At 37.5% G+C, this 15571-nt stretch overlaps 1 protein-coding gene across 24 annotated transcripts in view; it reads left to right on the forward strand.

The window, feature by feature from the left end:
• Nucleotides 1–15571, forward strand: part of LOC122224032 (coiled-coil domain-containing protein 7-like) — a 233006-nt gene that overhangs the window by 96946 nt on the left and 120489 nt on the right. For 22 of the 24 annotated variants that reach the window (XR_006204633.1, XR_006204632.1, XM_042945283.1 and 19 more), the window contains 2 exons: nucleotides 4764–4874; nucleotides 15339–15376. The exons of 1 other annotated variant lie outside the window; for it this stretch is intronic. Coding sequence is in view for 21 of the 23 variants with exons in the window: in XM_042945283.1 (XP_042801217.1) it covers nucleotides 4764–4874; nucleotides 15339–15376 (149 nt within the window). In the remaining 2 variants the exon portion in view is untranslated. The remainder of the gene's footprint in view (nucleotides 1–4763; nucleotides 4875–15338; nucleotides 15377–15571) is intronic. One more of the 24 variants, XM_042945280.1, reaches the window with a different exon arrangement.

The following is a 15571-nucleotide window of genomic DNA, read 5'->3' on the forward strand; positions in this document are numbered from 1 at the left end:
GTTTCCTTCTTCCATACCCAAGGTAGCATATAAGTTTTCCCCTTTTCAGTTTTTTTAATATAACATTATTCCTAGAAATCCACTTGAGTGGAATCAGTTTATAGAGATCTGTTTCATTCATATTAATGCTGTATGTACACTTTTTGTACCACATTATTTACCATAATTGATACGTTAGAGTGTAGTGTATACCTTAGTTTAACCAATCTGCTTGTAAATTTGTGTGGTTGTGAATATTTGCAAATTGCAAGTGTTCTGTAGTGAATAACCATGTACATACACAGTTTCTTTTAGTTATATGAGTATGTATTAACTTAAAGTATAAATAGCCAAGAAAACTAGAAACTATATATAGTATAACATTATATTTAAAACATTATAATGGAGATGTTAGTGATACAGCTTCAACACATACCCAATAAAAGTATTCTCACAATTTTCGTGTCACATCTGTCTTATGGTAATTTGCTTATAATGTTATTAAAACGACCTGTATTTGTTACAAATTTTAAATCTAGAGATTTCACAGTAGATCTGTTTTTTCTATTGAGGCTAAATTAATCTCTTTATGTAGCTCATGATGATGTACCAGACAAAAGTCTTATGCTTAAGCATCAAGATTCAGTGTCAAAGCTTCAAATGCAAGTACAGAAACAACTGTTTAAATAATTATAGATTATAATAATTATAAAAAGTATGATAATTATAGATAACTTTAAATTTTTAAATAATGTTTGTTTATTTTTGAGAGAGTACAAGCAGGGGAGGGTCAGAGAGAGGAGACAGAGTATCTGAAGCAGGCTCTTCGCTGACAGCAGCGAGCCCAGTGTGGGACCTGAACCCATGAACTGCGAGATCATGACTTGAGCCAAAGTCAGATATTCCATGGACTGTGCCACCCAGATGCCCCTATAACTTTAAATTTTTTAAAATTAACCTCATCAGATCTTTTTTTTTCCTTTACTTCATGAATATATATTTGAGCATATAATCTATAGAAAATTTACACTTTGGCCTAAAATGTGAATATCATAAAATAAAAACCATTTAACATTTGTTTGGAATGTCTAGTTATAAGATGATTTCATGTCATGGCTCTTGAGCTCAGTGCCCACTAACGCCCAATAATTAGTTAATAGTCTCTCAAACCGTGTTTACTTTCAATAAACTACAGGATATTGGGTCCAAAAGCTGAACGGGCACCTCTGACATATTTCAATTGGCAAACAGAGGCTGCTGAGACCTGTAACTCAAAAAGCAAAATGAATTAGAAGGAGTAAGGAGAAGGATTGTCTGTGTGGTCAGTTGAAGAAATTTCAGGGCATGTTGTCATGTTCCACTCAGGGTAGAAGTCTTTTTGGTAATCTAATTGGTGGGTGTCACCATCAAGATAGCCATGTAGGGAATGTGTGACCACCATTAGCTGAAGAGTGCCACCAATCACTGGGTATCTTTTGTATTTATTGGAGCTAAGAGCCTGAACACTACTAAAACTTGGAATTTTCTTCCTCTGGAGTAAGACACACTGTCCCTTCCCAGTTTATTCTCAGAAATTTTACATGGGTCATAGGTCCTCCTGCCTTGTCTGTATTAATGACCCATGCATGTTGTTCTATGTGGTCAACATGATATGCAGTCCTTGTTGGATTATGCCCTCGCCTGGGCCAACTAGGAAGATGTCATCAGTATAGTGGAAGAGTAATACTCCATCTAAGAATAGGACTTTTTCCAGCTCATGGTCTTGTGGAATGGCCTTAAAGGTGAATTGCAACCCATTGCACATAAGACAAACTGATCTGTATGGACAGGGATGCTAAAAAGGACATTTGTAATATAAAATACCTCATGCTTATTTCCTTCAGCTTGGGCATTAGCCTCTATGACAGTTATAATGTCAGGTAGTGCCATTGCCAAAGGCTGTACTACACAGTTGAGCCACCAATAATTGATTATGTCCAGGCACCCAAGGCCTTTATCAAAAGCCAGATGGTGAACCTCGGCTTCCTTATGCACAACAATAAGAGCAATTATTTCCTTTTATCCCTAAGACCATTGATATGGTTTTTAAGAGACAAAAGCACTAGATGCTGGTAGTCTGGTAAGTTTATAGTCTTCTATATGCCCCATTAAAATGATGCTAACTGCAGCAATTCCCTTCAGGGTTTAGTGTGAATGCATTCAGGGGTGCACATAAACAATACATCTATAACAAAAATCCATTCAGGAGTGGGCACCATCACAATGGTGATATGTGGTAGCCCCAAAGGATCCATGCCCATAGTCAAGTCTGGGTGAGGGTATTGGTGGTGGTGGCTTCAGACAGAAAACCGGTGAGTATTATCAATTTCCCCTTCATTTTTATGCCAGGGATTCTGGGGGTTACAGTCACCTACCTGTATACCACTATCCAAAAGCCCCAAGAAATGTAATTCTCCCCAGTCTACTTTGAAATTTGACTTTGGCATACAGCCTCCATTTCTCACTGTGGACATAAGGACATTGTCATTTTATAGTCTTTTTTTTAAGCCAAAAAGTTTGGGTAAAAATTTATAGGGCTCTTTGATTCATTTTATAATTCACCGGGAGAAGGACACTTGTATTAGCAGAGGTACCATCACTGGGCAGTCTCTAGGGAGACTGCTGTTTGTCTTCTATTAGAACACTACTTGACCAAGAGTTTCTAAGTGGAGAGTCCATTTATTTTTTCTTTTCACTCCCATTGTTTAGTAACAAGACCCAGAGATCTCTGAGAAAGTTCTTACCCAAATCTTCTAGGAGTATATGCCTGATTATTTTTTTCTATGTCACTCTATCTGATGGTCGCTCCTTGTTATTTTGTTAGTAGTTGCTTTTTCCCTGTCCAAAAATTTGTCATTTATGATCTGGGTTATGTCACTCACTAATTGACCTGACCTTATGAGGAGGTTTAATTCACCTTGATAACCAGCAGGAATGGCATTAATGAACCTAGAATCTTGCTAACAATCTTATCATCCACTAATCTTACTCTCTCATTGTAGAACTAAGGGACCGCCAGTAGTTTGCAGAGCTGCTAGTGCCTCTGCAGTCGTGGTACAAACATGTATTTTAGTCATAGGGAACCCATCATAAGTGGACCAAAGCTGTCAGAGCCCAAACAGCTCCAGCTGAGGAAGAAAAACAACTTGGGTCAGTCTCTATCAAGTTTTCTGTGGTAAGACTATTCTGAAGGAGGGTACTATAGTGGTGAACCCCACAAAGTGCCACTGTCCCTTCCTAAGTTAAAGAAGATTACCTTCTTGGGGCACCTGGGTAGCTCAGTCAGTTAAGCATGTAACTCTTGATTTGGTTCGGGTCATGATCTCTTGGTTTGTGAATTTGAGCCCTGAGTCAGGCTTAGCGCTGACAGCACAGAACCTGCTTGGGATTCTTTGTCTCCCTCTTTTGATCTGCCCCTCCCTTGATTGTGTGTGTGTTCTCTCTCTCTCTCTCTCTCTCTCTCTCTCTCTCTCTCTCAAAATAATTAAAAATAAATTAAAACTTTTAAAGTGTGTAACAATTTTTCATCTTATCATTGGAGGACAGTAACATTAGCCAAGGAATTGATTCCCTAGATTTCGCAGAGCCCCTCTGTTGAATCTCTAATTTGGCCCATCAGGCATTTTGGCCATGGAGTTTGGAGCTGAAGTAAAGTACCACTGTTACCTCTCAAACATAAAAATTGTGTATAATCAATCTACTAGTGCTCTCCAAGAGTGGCCCATAGCATTCCGTGATTCGTTGATATGGCTGGCAAAGTGCATTGTTGGACCCTCAGATTCTAGAAAATAATCAGCTGGTACTCTCCAAGAAATCTCATAGACTTCTCTAACATCTCAAAACGTCCTGGAGTATCTTCATGCTTTTTACTTTTCCAGAAAGACTGTGCTTAATTGAGCCACCTTGCTTGTCACCATTTGTCACCAAGAGAGAGCTGCCAGATGTGAAGGAAGTAACTTAAGACAACAAGCCAAGTTGAAAGTAAAAATTAAGGCTTTATTCACTTATTATAAAATATAAGCAGAAATCTAAACATAAAAGGGCACTGGCTCTACTAGTGTGTCAGCCAATATTTCATTTCCCCATGAAATGATATCAGGCAAGGGTTGGATATATTAGCTTAGCTGGGAAGGGGATATATCACTATATGTACAGTTATTTGCACCACATTACATTCCCTATATACCATATATATTATATATTTATGTGCAAACATATATGCACACCATAATGTATCATAATTGGTACTATATGAATTTTCCAGTTTAATGAGAAATAACTGACATACATCATTGTATAAGTTTAAGGTATATAGCATAATAGTTTGATTTACATATACTATTGTTTATGGTATATATATCAATTTATTCAACAAATCTGTTTGAACACTTAGATGGTTTTGAATATTTTGCAATTACAAATAAGGCCATATTGACTAATCTTGTGCATATGCATTTTCATTGGTTGGTGTCTGAATGTTTTAACCTAAAGTATAAATAACCTAAGAAAATTAGAGTCTAATATAAGCATACTTGGTGTCCGGAATATTTATAAAATAAAGAAACATCTTCAATACACATCCATTAAAAATGTTCTTAGAATTTTCCTATTAGATCTAGTATTATGATAATTTATTTATTAATTTATAAAAATGGGAGACAATGTTACTGTTCTCTTGTTATAAATTTGAAATCTAGAGATTTTACAGTAGATCTGTTTTCTTATTAATTTCTCTCTTTTTGTAGCTCTTAATGAAGTGCTAGATGAAAATCTTAAGCTTAAACATCAAGACTCAGTGTCAAAAACCCAAGTACAATTTAAAAAACAAAAAAAATCCACGGAGGAAAGAATCAGTAGTAAGTATAATAATTACAGGTAACTCTATATTGTTTAAAAAAATTTTTTTAATGTTTATTTATTTTTGAGAGAGACAGAGACACAGAGTGCAACCAGGGGAGGAGCAAAGAGAGGAGAAGACACAGAATCTGAGGCAGGCTCTAGGCTCTGAGCTGTCAGCACAGAGCCTGATGCAGAGCCTGATGTGGGGCTCAAACTCACAAACTCCGAGATCATGACCTGAGCTGAGATCATGACCTAAGCCGAAGTCATATGCTTAACCAACTGAGCCTCCCAGGCACCCCTATATTGGTTTAAATTAAATGCATGAGAACTTTCTTTGGTTTGTTAATATGTATTTGAGCATGTGTTTTATAGAAACTTTAAACTTTGCCTAAAGTGTGAATACCCTAATATAACTAGAGAACAAAAGGAAATACATTAATGTGTTTTGGTTTGAATTTCTTATCAGAAGATTATTACATAACCAAAGTCATGTTCTCAGTTTTCACCAAAACCAATAATTGTCACATAAAGGATATGCACTTTTTTGGCAGCTTGTAGACCCAAAGTCCAAGGGGGTGCCTGTGACCTGTTGTGACTTCTTCGATAGGCTCTAGCAGGCAAAATTAGGTGTTGCTGAGATCTGTAACTGAAACAGCAAATGGAAATCAGAGGGGCCCAGAAAATGGGAAGCTAAGATAGTCAGTTGAAGGATCTCCAAGGGGATCCTGTCCAGTAGAGTCCCAGCCAAAGGTCTTTATGGTAACCTGACAGATGGGTGCTCTTATCCCTGTGAGAGTGTAGCAGTATCTGAATAGTCTAACAAATGATCAGATTATTTTTTATTTGGAGGGAACAGTGGACCCAAAGCACGACAATTGGCTTCTCTGGGATGCCCAGACATTTTTCTTTGGTTTTAGGTCCTTGTACTTTGTTGATAATAATGGCCTACTGAGATGATTTGATCCATATATTGGAAATCTAGCACTCCCTCCAGGAGTGGGACTTTTTCCAGGGACTTTTTCAAGCATCGGTTACAGATAATTAGGGAATTTAGGGAGTGTTGTGGAAGGACATTTGTGGTATAATGCAATCCATTCTATATACAACAAATTAATCCTGACCATCTGCATGGAGAGGGAATGCTGAAAAGGGCATTTGTGATGTTAATTGTAGTATAGTAAGTTCCTTCACTTTGGGCAATAGCCTCTATAACTGTCACAACTGGTGCCAAAGGCAGCACTGGCACATTGCATAGCCCTAATCAATTTAAAGCCTAGACTTCAGAGGTTTTGCACATAGGCCAAGTGGAACCATTGGATAGAGAAATGATTTGCATATTTTGTTGGCTTTTTAAAGTTTAACAGTGAGGGCAGTTATCCCTTTTTTAGGCTTCTCTAGGCTTTTGGCATTGTGTTTGGAAGACAGTGGTCCTAGGTGCCAGTGGTTTGGTAGGTGATGATCTTACATATACTCCACTAAAATAACCTACCTTCAGAAAATCTGATCAGAGGTTAGGGGAAATGCAAGCACTGGTTGGTATAGAAAGTACCAATGATGTATTAGGCAGTAAAAGCCATAATAATGGGGGTGGCCCAAAGGAATTCAATCATACTTGGGTCTAGAAAAGAGGCCTGGTGTTGGCCTCAGACCACTCAGAATTATGTTTCCTCCTCATCCTTGTGTCAGAGATTGTGGAGTCACAGTAATTTGTTCACCAGTATCCAAAAGGCCCAAGAAATGTAATTTTTTACCACCTCTACTTTGTATTCTGACCTTAGCATAGGTCCTCAGGTCCCCACTAGAAACATAATGGCCTTGAGTACGTCTAACTTCTGGTCATGTTCATTTCTGAAAGCTTAGAGGTCTTGGTAAAAGTAAGAAGGGTTTGTATTGATGGACCCCACAAAGTGTCACTCTCACTCAGTTTTAAAAGATTACCCCCTTCATCAAGGAAGTAAACTACACAAGTCTCAAGGTTCACTGGGATATTTGGAAGGAATAGCACTTGTATTAGTCATAGTAGCCATTACTATATGGGAACCTCATGACTCACAACCTAGCCATGAGTTGTTGGTAGAGAGCCCACCAATTTGTTCCTTTGAGAGACCCCATTGTTTGGCAACTAGATTCAAAGATGACTTTGTAAGGCCATTGCCTGGATTTTTCATCAGAGTTGCTATTTTCATGACCTTCTCTCCATTGGTCAACGTTTTTTCTCTAGGCAATAGACACTTTTACCATGTCCTGAAATGTGTCAGTTAAGCTATGGATTGTGTTGTAGATGTATTGACATGATCTTATGAGGAGGTTTGATTGAGACTGATAATCAACATGACCAACACAAGTGAATCTAGAAATATGATTCTGGTCAGCAGTCTTATCACCTATTATTCTAACTTACTCATTGGGAGTTCCCTAGTCAAAATAGGCATTCTGTTGGTTAGGGGACTAATAAAAAATAGTGGTCTTACTGGTAACCCAAGATGGATGCCATTAGATCCTTGTTTGGAAAATATGAATAAACCAGTAGCTGAGTAGTTCCAAAATCACTGGGACTCTTTGTATATGTTGAGATATAGTAGACCAAAGGCTTGGCAATTTCCTCCTCTGGAATAAGATGTGGTGCCTCTTTCTAGATCATATCCTGGATTTTAAGTCTTTCTACCTTGTTTGTAGTAATGGCCTAGCTGTGTTGCTACATGTAGGCCAACAAGGCAGCAGTCATTTTATGTTGCCCTTGTCTGGACCCACCAGGAAAATGTCATCATCAACATAGTAGAAATTTATGCTCCCTCTAGGAGTGGGATTTCTTCTAGGTTATGCCCTATCCATTGATGACAGATAGGGGGGGAATAGGTAGAGTTATGGACTTTAGTTGTACATTGTGATTCATTCCATAGAAGTGTAAAATGATTCTGATCATCTATATGGATGGTGAGGATGAAAAAGGAGTCTGAGAAATCAATTATTGTATACTGATTTCCTTTATCTTGGGCAATACCCTCTGTGACAGTCCCATCATCAGTTACTTATTAGTGCACAGGGCTGTACTATGTCACTGAGCCACAATCAATTGACTCTCTGTGTACCTGGGACCATGTACACAGGTCAGACGGAACTATTGAATGGAGAACTAGTCTCACAGAAAACTTTGGGTTCATGAAGCTCATAAATGAAAGTATTTATATCTTTTCTCCCCTAGTTAATTGATTTTTGGGGGGTAGACACTAGCACTCTAGGCACTGTTAGCAGAATAGGTTCATGGTCCTCACTTGCCCCATAAAATGGCTCTAACTGCAGTAATTTCCTTGATGGTTTGGGAGTGAATTCAGTCAGAGATACCCTTAGACAAAACATCTATATCAATATATATTCATTAGTAGAGGTCATAACAATGGAGGTCTGTAATGGTCCAATGTGACTCACACACAGTTGTATCTGGTAAAGGTGCTGGTGGTCTTGGACTCAGACACCAAAACAGAAAGTGTTATCTGTTTCTCCTTTGTATTAGATTCCCAGGGCTTCCATAACCAAGGACCACAAACTGGATAACTTAAACAACAGAATATTACTGTCTTGAATTTCTAGAGGTTGGAATTCTGATATCAAGGTGTCATCAGTGATGGTCCCATCTGAGGGATTGTTACTGAGAGTCTGTTTAATGTTTTTGTTCTAGCTGTTGATAGTTTGCTGGTAATATTTTGTTATCCTTGCCTTATAGAGGCTCTTATTTCTGCTTTCATCCTCACATCGTGTTCTCCCCATGTGCATGCCCCTTTTCCAAATATCCTGTTTTGATGACACCATTCATATTGGATTAAGGACCACTGTAATGACCTCACTTTAACTTGATTATCTTTATAAAGACAAGGTATTTATTCTGAGTTGCTTGTGGTTAGGAATTCTACATATTTTTGGTGTTGGAGGAGAACACAGTTCAACCCATAACAATCTATTCTCTGACTTCTAAATATCCATGTCCTTCCCACATGCAAAATATACTCATCTCATTCCTAGGTCCCCAGTTTTAACTCCAGCATCTCACCTAAATATCATCAACTCAAAGTCCCAAATATCATCATCTAAGTCATCCAGTTATGGGTAATACTTGGAGTATGTTTAATCCTGAGGCAAAATTCTTCTCCATCGGAGAACCTGTAAAACTAAACATCAAATTATATTCTCCCAATAATACAATAGTGGGACAGGCATAGAACAGGCATTTCTATTCCCAAAGGAAGAAATTAGAAGGAAAAAAGAGGCCATAGGTCTTAAACCAGTTTTCAAATCTTGAGAATTAGATTAGGTTAGATTTCAAGGCTTGAGAATAATTCCTATTAGTTTCATGCACTATTCCCTTAGAAATCTGGAGTTTGGTCCTACTTTAGCTATGGGTGGCAGCCCCACTCCTTGGAACAGAAGAGACAACAGCCTAACCTTTTGGCCTTTGCCCTTGGCCTCTGGTAGCAGTGGTAGCTCCAGTGATGTTTGAACTACCCTTTGGAGTTATTCTTCCCTTTTCTTGTAGAATAGCATATTTCATCATAGAATGGCTTTATCAATTCACTTTTTTCTCTAAAAAGTCTTACAAAAGTCTGACAGCCTTCCTTCATTTTATTCTATCTCTGTTCCCTTTGGTCTAGGCTGGCAGTGTTTCTGCTGTAGTAGTTGATTAGATCCACAACTCACATCCAAAATTTCTTTATAAAAACAGTTGTCTAGCCAGAAAATTGGGTTGTGACTTCAAAGCATGCATTCTTTCTTTTTGCTTTAAATATAAATAGGCTGAGAATTTTCTAAATATTCATGTTCTGGTTCTTTTTGCTTAAAATATTTTCTTCAATTTATCTCTTTCCTTTGGCATTTTCCTATAACAACAAAGAAATCAAACTGTGCCTTAAACACATTGCTTAGAAAATTCAACTAAATATCCACATTCATTGCTTACAAGTTCTACTTTCTACCCAACAGAACACAGTTCAGTCAAGTTCTCTACTACTTTATACAAGGATTAACTCTTCTCCAGTTTTCAACTACATGTTCTTCATTTTCATGAAGCAATTTGGTGTGTGTGGGGGGGGTGCAACACTGTTTTTTAAAGAGACAGTCAAAGGACTTAAGATGGTGGAAAAGTAGGGGGACCCTAAATATTCCTGGTCCCTCAAACACAGCTGTTTTGAGATCAGATAACTGAAAAAGAATTTATGACAACAGTCATAAGAATACTAGCTGGGCTTGAAAGAAACACAGAAGACTCCAGAGGAACCCTGTTGCAGAGATCAGCAGAAGAAAAGATCAATGAAACTGATTCACTGAAAGAATAAAATTGATAAAACTAGCCACATTATAAAAAAAGGAACCCAAATAGATAAAATCACGAATGAAAGAGGAAAGATCACAGCCAACACTACAGAAATACCAACAATTATAAGAAAATACTATGAAAATTATATGCCAACAAACTGGGCAGTCTGGATGAAATGGACAAATTCCTAAAAACATACAAACCACCAAAACTGAAGCAGGAAGAAATAGAAGAAATAGAAAACTTGAACAGACCCATAACAAGCAAAGAGATTGGATCAGTAATCAACAATCTCCAAACAAACAAGAGTCCTGGGCCAGATGACCTCCCAGGAGAATTCTACCAGACATTTCGAGAAGAGTTATTACCTATTCTTTTCAAACTGTTCCAAAAATAGAAATGGAATAAAAGCTTCCAAACTTATTCTATGAACCCAGTGTTACCTTAATTCTAAAGCCAAACAGAGGCCCTACTAGAAAGAATTACCAATATCTCTGATGAACCTGGATGCAGAAATTCTCAATAAGATACTAGCAAATCAAATTCAACAACACCTTAAAAAATTATTCACCATAATCAAGCGGTACTTTTCCTGGGCTGCAGGGCTGGTTCAATATTCACAAATCAATCAACATGAGGCACCACATTAATAGAAGAAAGGACAAGAACCATATGATCCTGTCAACATGAAGAAGAAACATTTGACATTATTGTCAAAATCCATTGTCAGAATCCATTATTGATAAAAAAAAAAACCCTTAACAAAATAGGGAAAAATGGAACATAACATCATAAAGATCATGTATGAAATATTCACAACTAATATTATCCTCAGTGGGGAAAACCTGAGAGACTATCCCCCATGGTCAGGAACAAGAAAAGGGTGCCCACTCTCCCCATTGCTATTTTACATAGTACTAGAAGTCTTAGCCTCAGCAATCAGACAACAAAAAGAAATAAAGGGCATACAAATCAGCAAGGAAGAAGTCAGAATTTCACTATTTGTAGATGATGTGATACTCTATGTAGAAAACCAGAAAGTCCCCACCAAAAAATTTCTAGAACTAATACATGAATTCAGCAAAGACTCAGGATATAAAATCAATGTGAAGAAATCTGTTGGAGTTCTATATACCAATAATGAAGCAGCAGAAAAAGAAATCAAGGAATTTATAATTGCATGAAAAACAATAAAATACCTAGGAATAAACCTAACTAAAGAGATAAAAGATCTGTACTTAGAAAACTATAGAAGATTTGTGAAAGTAAGTGGAGGACACAAAGAAATGGGAAAACATTACATGTTCATGGATTGGAAGAAAAATAGTTAAAATGTCTATACTACCCAAAGTAATCTACACATTTAATGAAATCCCTATCAAAATAACACCACAATTCTTCACAGAGCTAGAATAAACAGTCCTAAAATTTGTATGGAACCACAAAATATCTCAAATAACCAAAGCAATCCTGATAAAGAAAAAACTAGAGGTATCAAGATTCTGGATTTCAAGCTACATTACAATGCTGTAATCATCAAGAAGGTATGATACTGGCAAAAATGGACTTGTCTAATGGAATAGAAAACCCACAAATAGGCCCACAACTATATGGTCAACTAATCTTCAACAAAGCAGAAAAGAATATCCAATGGAAAAAAAGACAGTCTCTTAAACAAATGGTACTGGGAAAACTGGAAAGCAACAGGAAAAATAATGAAACTGGACCACTTTTTTGCACCAACCAAAAAATAAATTCTAAATGAAAGACCTGAATGTGAGACAGGAAACCATCAAAATCCTAGAGGAGAACACAGGCAGTAACCTCTTTGACCTCATCTGGAGCAACCTCATTCTAGACTGGTCACCTGAGGCAAGGGAAATGAAAGCAAGCATAAACTACTAGAACTTCATCAAGATAAAAAATCCTCTGCACATTAAAGGAAACAATCAACAAAACTCCCAACGGAATAGGAGAAGAAATTTGCAAGTGACATCAGATAAAAGGTTAGTATCTAAAATGTACAAAAAACATCAACCTCAACACACAAAAATCAAACAACCCAGTTAAAAAATGTACAGAAGACATGAATAGACCCTTTTCCAAAGAAGACATCCAGCTGGCTAACAGACACATGAAAAAATGCTCAAAATCAATCATCATTTGAGAAATAAAAATCAAAACCATGATGAGATACCACCTCATACCTGTCAGAATGGCTAAAACTAACAACACCAGAAACAACAGGTGTTGGTGAGGATGCAGAAAAAGGGGAAACCTTTTGCACTGTTGGTGGGAATGCAAACTGTTGCAGCCACTCTGGAGAGCAGTATGGAGGTTCCTCAGAAAACTAAAAATAGAACTACCCTACAACCCAGCAATTGCACTACTAGGTATTTCCCCAAGGGTACAAAAATACAGATTTGAAGAGTACATGCACTCCAATGTTTTAGCAGCACTATCAGCAATAGCCAAAATTTGGAGAGAGCCCAGATGTTTATCTACTGATGAATGGGTAAAGAAGATGTAGTGTATATGTATGTATGTGTATACACTCAGTCATCAAAAAGAATGAAATCTTGCCATTTCCAATGATGTGGATGATGCTAGAATGTATTATGCTAAGTGAAATAAGAAAGACAAATACAATAGGTTTCTATTTATATGTGAAATTTAAGAAAGAAAACAGATGAACATATGGGAAGGGTGGGGGAGAAGAGAGGGAAACAAACCATAAGAGACTCTTAACGATAGAGAATAAACTGAGGGTTGATGGAGGGGTGGTGGGAGATGGCCTAGATGGGTGAATAGGTATCAGGGAAGGCACTTTTTGTGATAAGCACTGGATGTTGTATGTAGGTGGTGAATATGGAATTATATTCCTGAGACCAATATTGCACTGTATATTAACTAAAATTTAAATTAAAAATAAAAAGAGACTGTGTTTCCCCATTGTATATTCTTGGCTCTGTTCATAGTTTAATTGACTGTATATGTGCAGGCTTATTTCTGGGCTCCCAATTCTGTCCCATTGATATGTGTCAGTTTTTATGACAATACTATATTGTTTTGATCGCTATAGCTTTGTAATATAGTTTGAAATATGCAAGTGTGATGCTTCAAGTTTTGTTCTTTCTCAAGATTACTTTGAATGTTTGGGATCTTTTGTGGCTCCATTTAATTTTAGGATCATTTGTTCTATTTCTATGAAAATGCCATAGGAATTTTAAAAAATTTTTTGAATTTTGATTTCAGTAATGTTAGCATACATTGTTATATTTGTTTCAGGTGTACAATATAGTGATTTAATAATTCTATAGATCAATCAGTGCTTCTCAAGATAAGTGTACTCTTAATCTTCACCTATTTTGTCCTGTTCTTTTATTTGAGACATATTCCTCTGTCTCCTCATTTTGTCTGTTTCTCTGTGCTAGAAAGTCAGTTATATCTCCTACACTTGAAAGTAGTGGCGTTATGAAGAAGGGTTTCTATAGTGCCCTGCAGGGCAGTGTCCTCTGTTCACCTGAACCTGGCACTTCAGAGGTATCTCCTATGTGTGTTGCATGTGTTCTGCTATTGTGGCTGAGAAGTTACATGAATTTTTACCTGTTGTGGCCAGTGTTTGGTCCCTGTAGTGTTAGTGATCCAGTCTGGGGCTGCCTTAGGCTTGAGTTGAGTTAGACCTGGCATTTATCAGAGATGCAGTATCATTGAACTGCAGGGTGTGTTCCCTGTGTTGTCTCCTGTGAAGCTTTCATTGGTGGGTGCGGACTACCCCACCCACTGCTGGGATTGTACTGTTCTCTCCTCAGGGGGAAGAGTCACTGGAGTGGTGCTGGCCCCAATCGGGGCTGCTTACGTATTAAAGTCTTATGACATCACTTTGGATGGGCTCTGGTCAACAGTATATTGGAGGGGGAAGATCTGCAGAAGCCTGTGGACAGGATGTATGGTGTTAGCAATTTAGGAATCAAGTGTTAGGGTAGTGCTGGTTCACAAAGGTGACCATGTGTTTAGGCTAGAGGGTGGGAAAAGAAATGGCTGTGGGTAGGTTCTTTGTTCCTGGAGAGTCTCCCAAGGATCTCTGCTCCTCCAGCACATGCTTTGGGATAAGTAAACAAATATTCCTACTTAATGGCCCAGGTGTTTTCCAAACTGCTGTTTCTATGCTGTATTTATGCAGGGCTGTGTGCTGTGCTGTCTCTTTTAGGGCAGGGATTCAGTTTCCTTTCATCCTCCTAGCTCCCAGAGAGCCGAGCCCAATACTTTTTAAAGTTTCAGGTCTTAAGTCCCACTGTTTACAAGAACTCACAAAATTCAGCCCGTCTGGTTTTCAAAGCCAAATGTTATAGGGATTTGTCTTTGCCATCTGGGCTCCCCAGTGTGATAGGCTGTTTCTCTCCCGTCTCCTCACCTGCAGTGCCCTTTGCTCCTGTGGACAGTCCTATGGGTCCCTTTAGCTCCCCTCTGCATCTCTGCCCTCCCTACCCTTTTCAGTGTGACAGCTTCTCTACATTTAGCTGTGGAGTTTGTTCTTACTGTCTTTGGGTCATTTTCTGGGTTATTAACACTGATGTGAGTATTTTCCAGTTGTATCTGTGACAATGTGAGCTTAGGGTCCTTCTGCTCTGCCATCTTCCCTGGAAGTCATCACTGGAATTTTGATAAGGATTGCATTGAATCTCTTGATTGCTATAGGTGGTGTGAATATTTTCACAATATTAATTCTCTCAATCCATGAGCATGGAATATCTTTCCATTTATTTTTGTCTTCTTCAATTTCTTTCATCAATGTCTTATAGTTTTTAGGGTATGGGTCTTTTGACTCCTTAGTAAAATTTATTCCAAGGTATTTTATTATTTTGAATGCTATGGTAAATGGGATTTTCTTAATTTCTCTTTCTGATAGAGTTGTAAGAGTACAAATCCTTGTCTTGTTTCTAATCTTAGAGAAAAACCTTTCAGGTTTCCACTGTTGATCTTATTAGCTGTGGGATTATCATATATGGTCTTTATTATGTTGAAATACATTCCCTCTATAAGCATTCTGTTGACAGTTTTTATCATGAATGGGTGTTGAATTTTGTCAAAAGATTTTTCTGCATCTATTGAGGTAATATGATTTTTATCCTTCATTTTGTTAATGTGATGTGTCACATTGATTGATTTGCAGATGTTGATCCATCCTTGAATAAATGCCACTTGAATATGGTAAATAACCCTTTTAATGTTATTAGAACTTCTTTTATCATTCGTATTTCTAACAACATTCTCTTCATGATGATATATGTATTGCCTAAGATAATAAAACCTTTTTGTAAAGCTCTCCCCCTTTCTTTCTTAGCCCTCACCAGAATCACCTTTAATGTCCATTTTTCCAACAATCTTTTTAAGGTAATCTAGGTT

Source organism: Panthera leo, chromosome B4, assembly GCF_018350215.1.
Source record: "Panthera leo isolate Ple1 chromosome B4, P.leo_Ple1_pat1.1, whole genome shotgun sequence".
NCBI lineage: Eukaryota > Metazoa > Chordata > Mammalia > Carnivora > Felidae > Panthera > Panthera leo.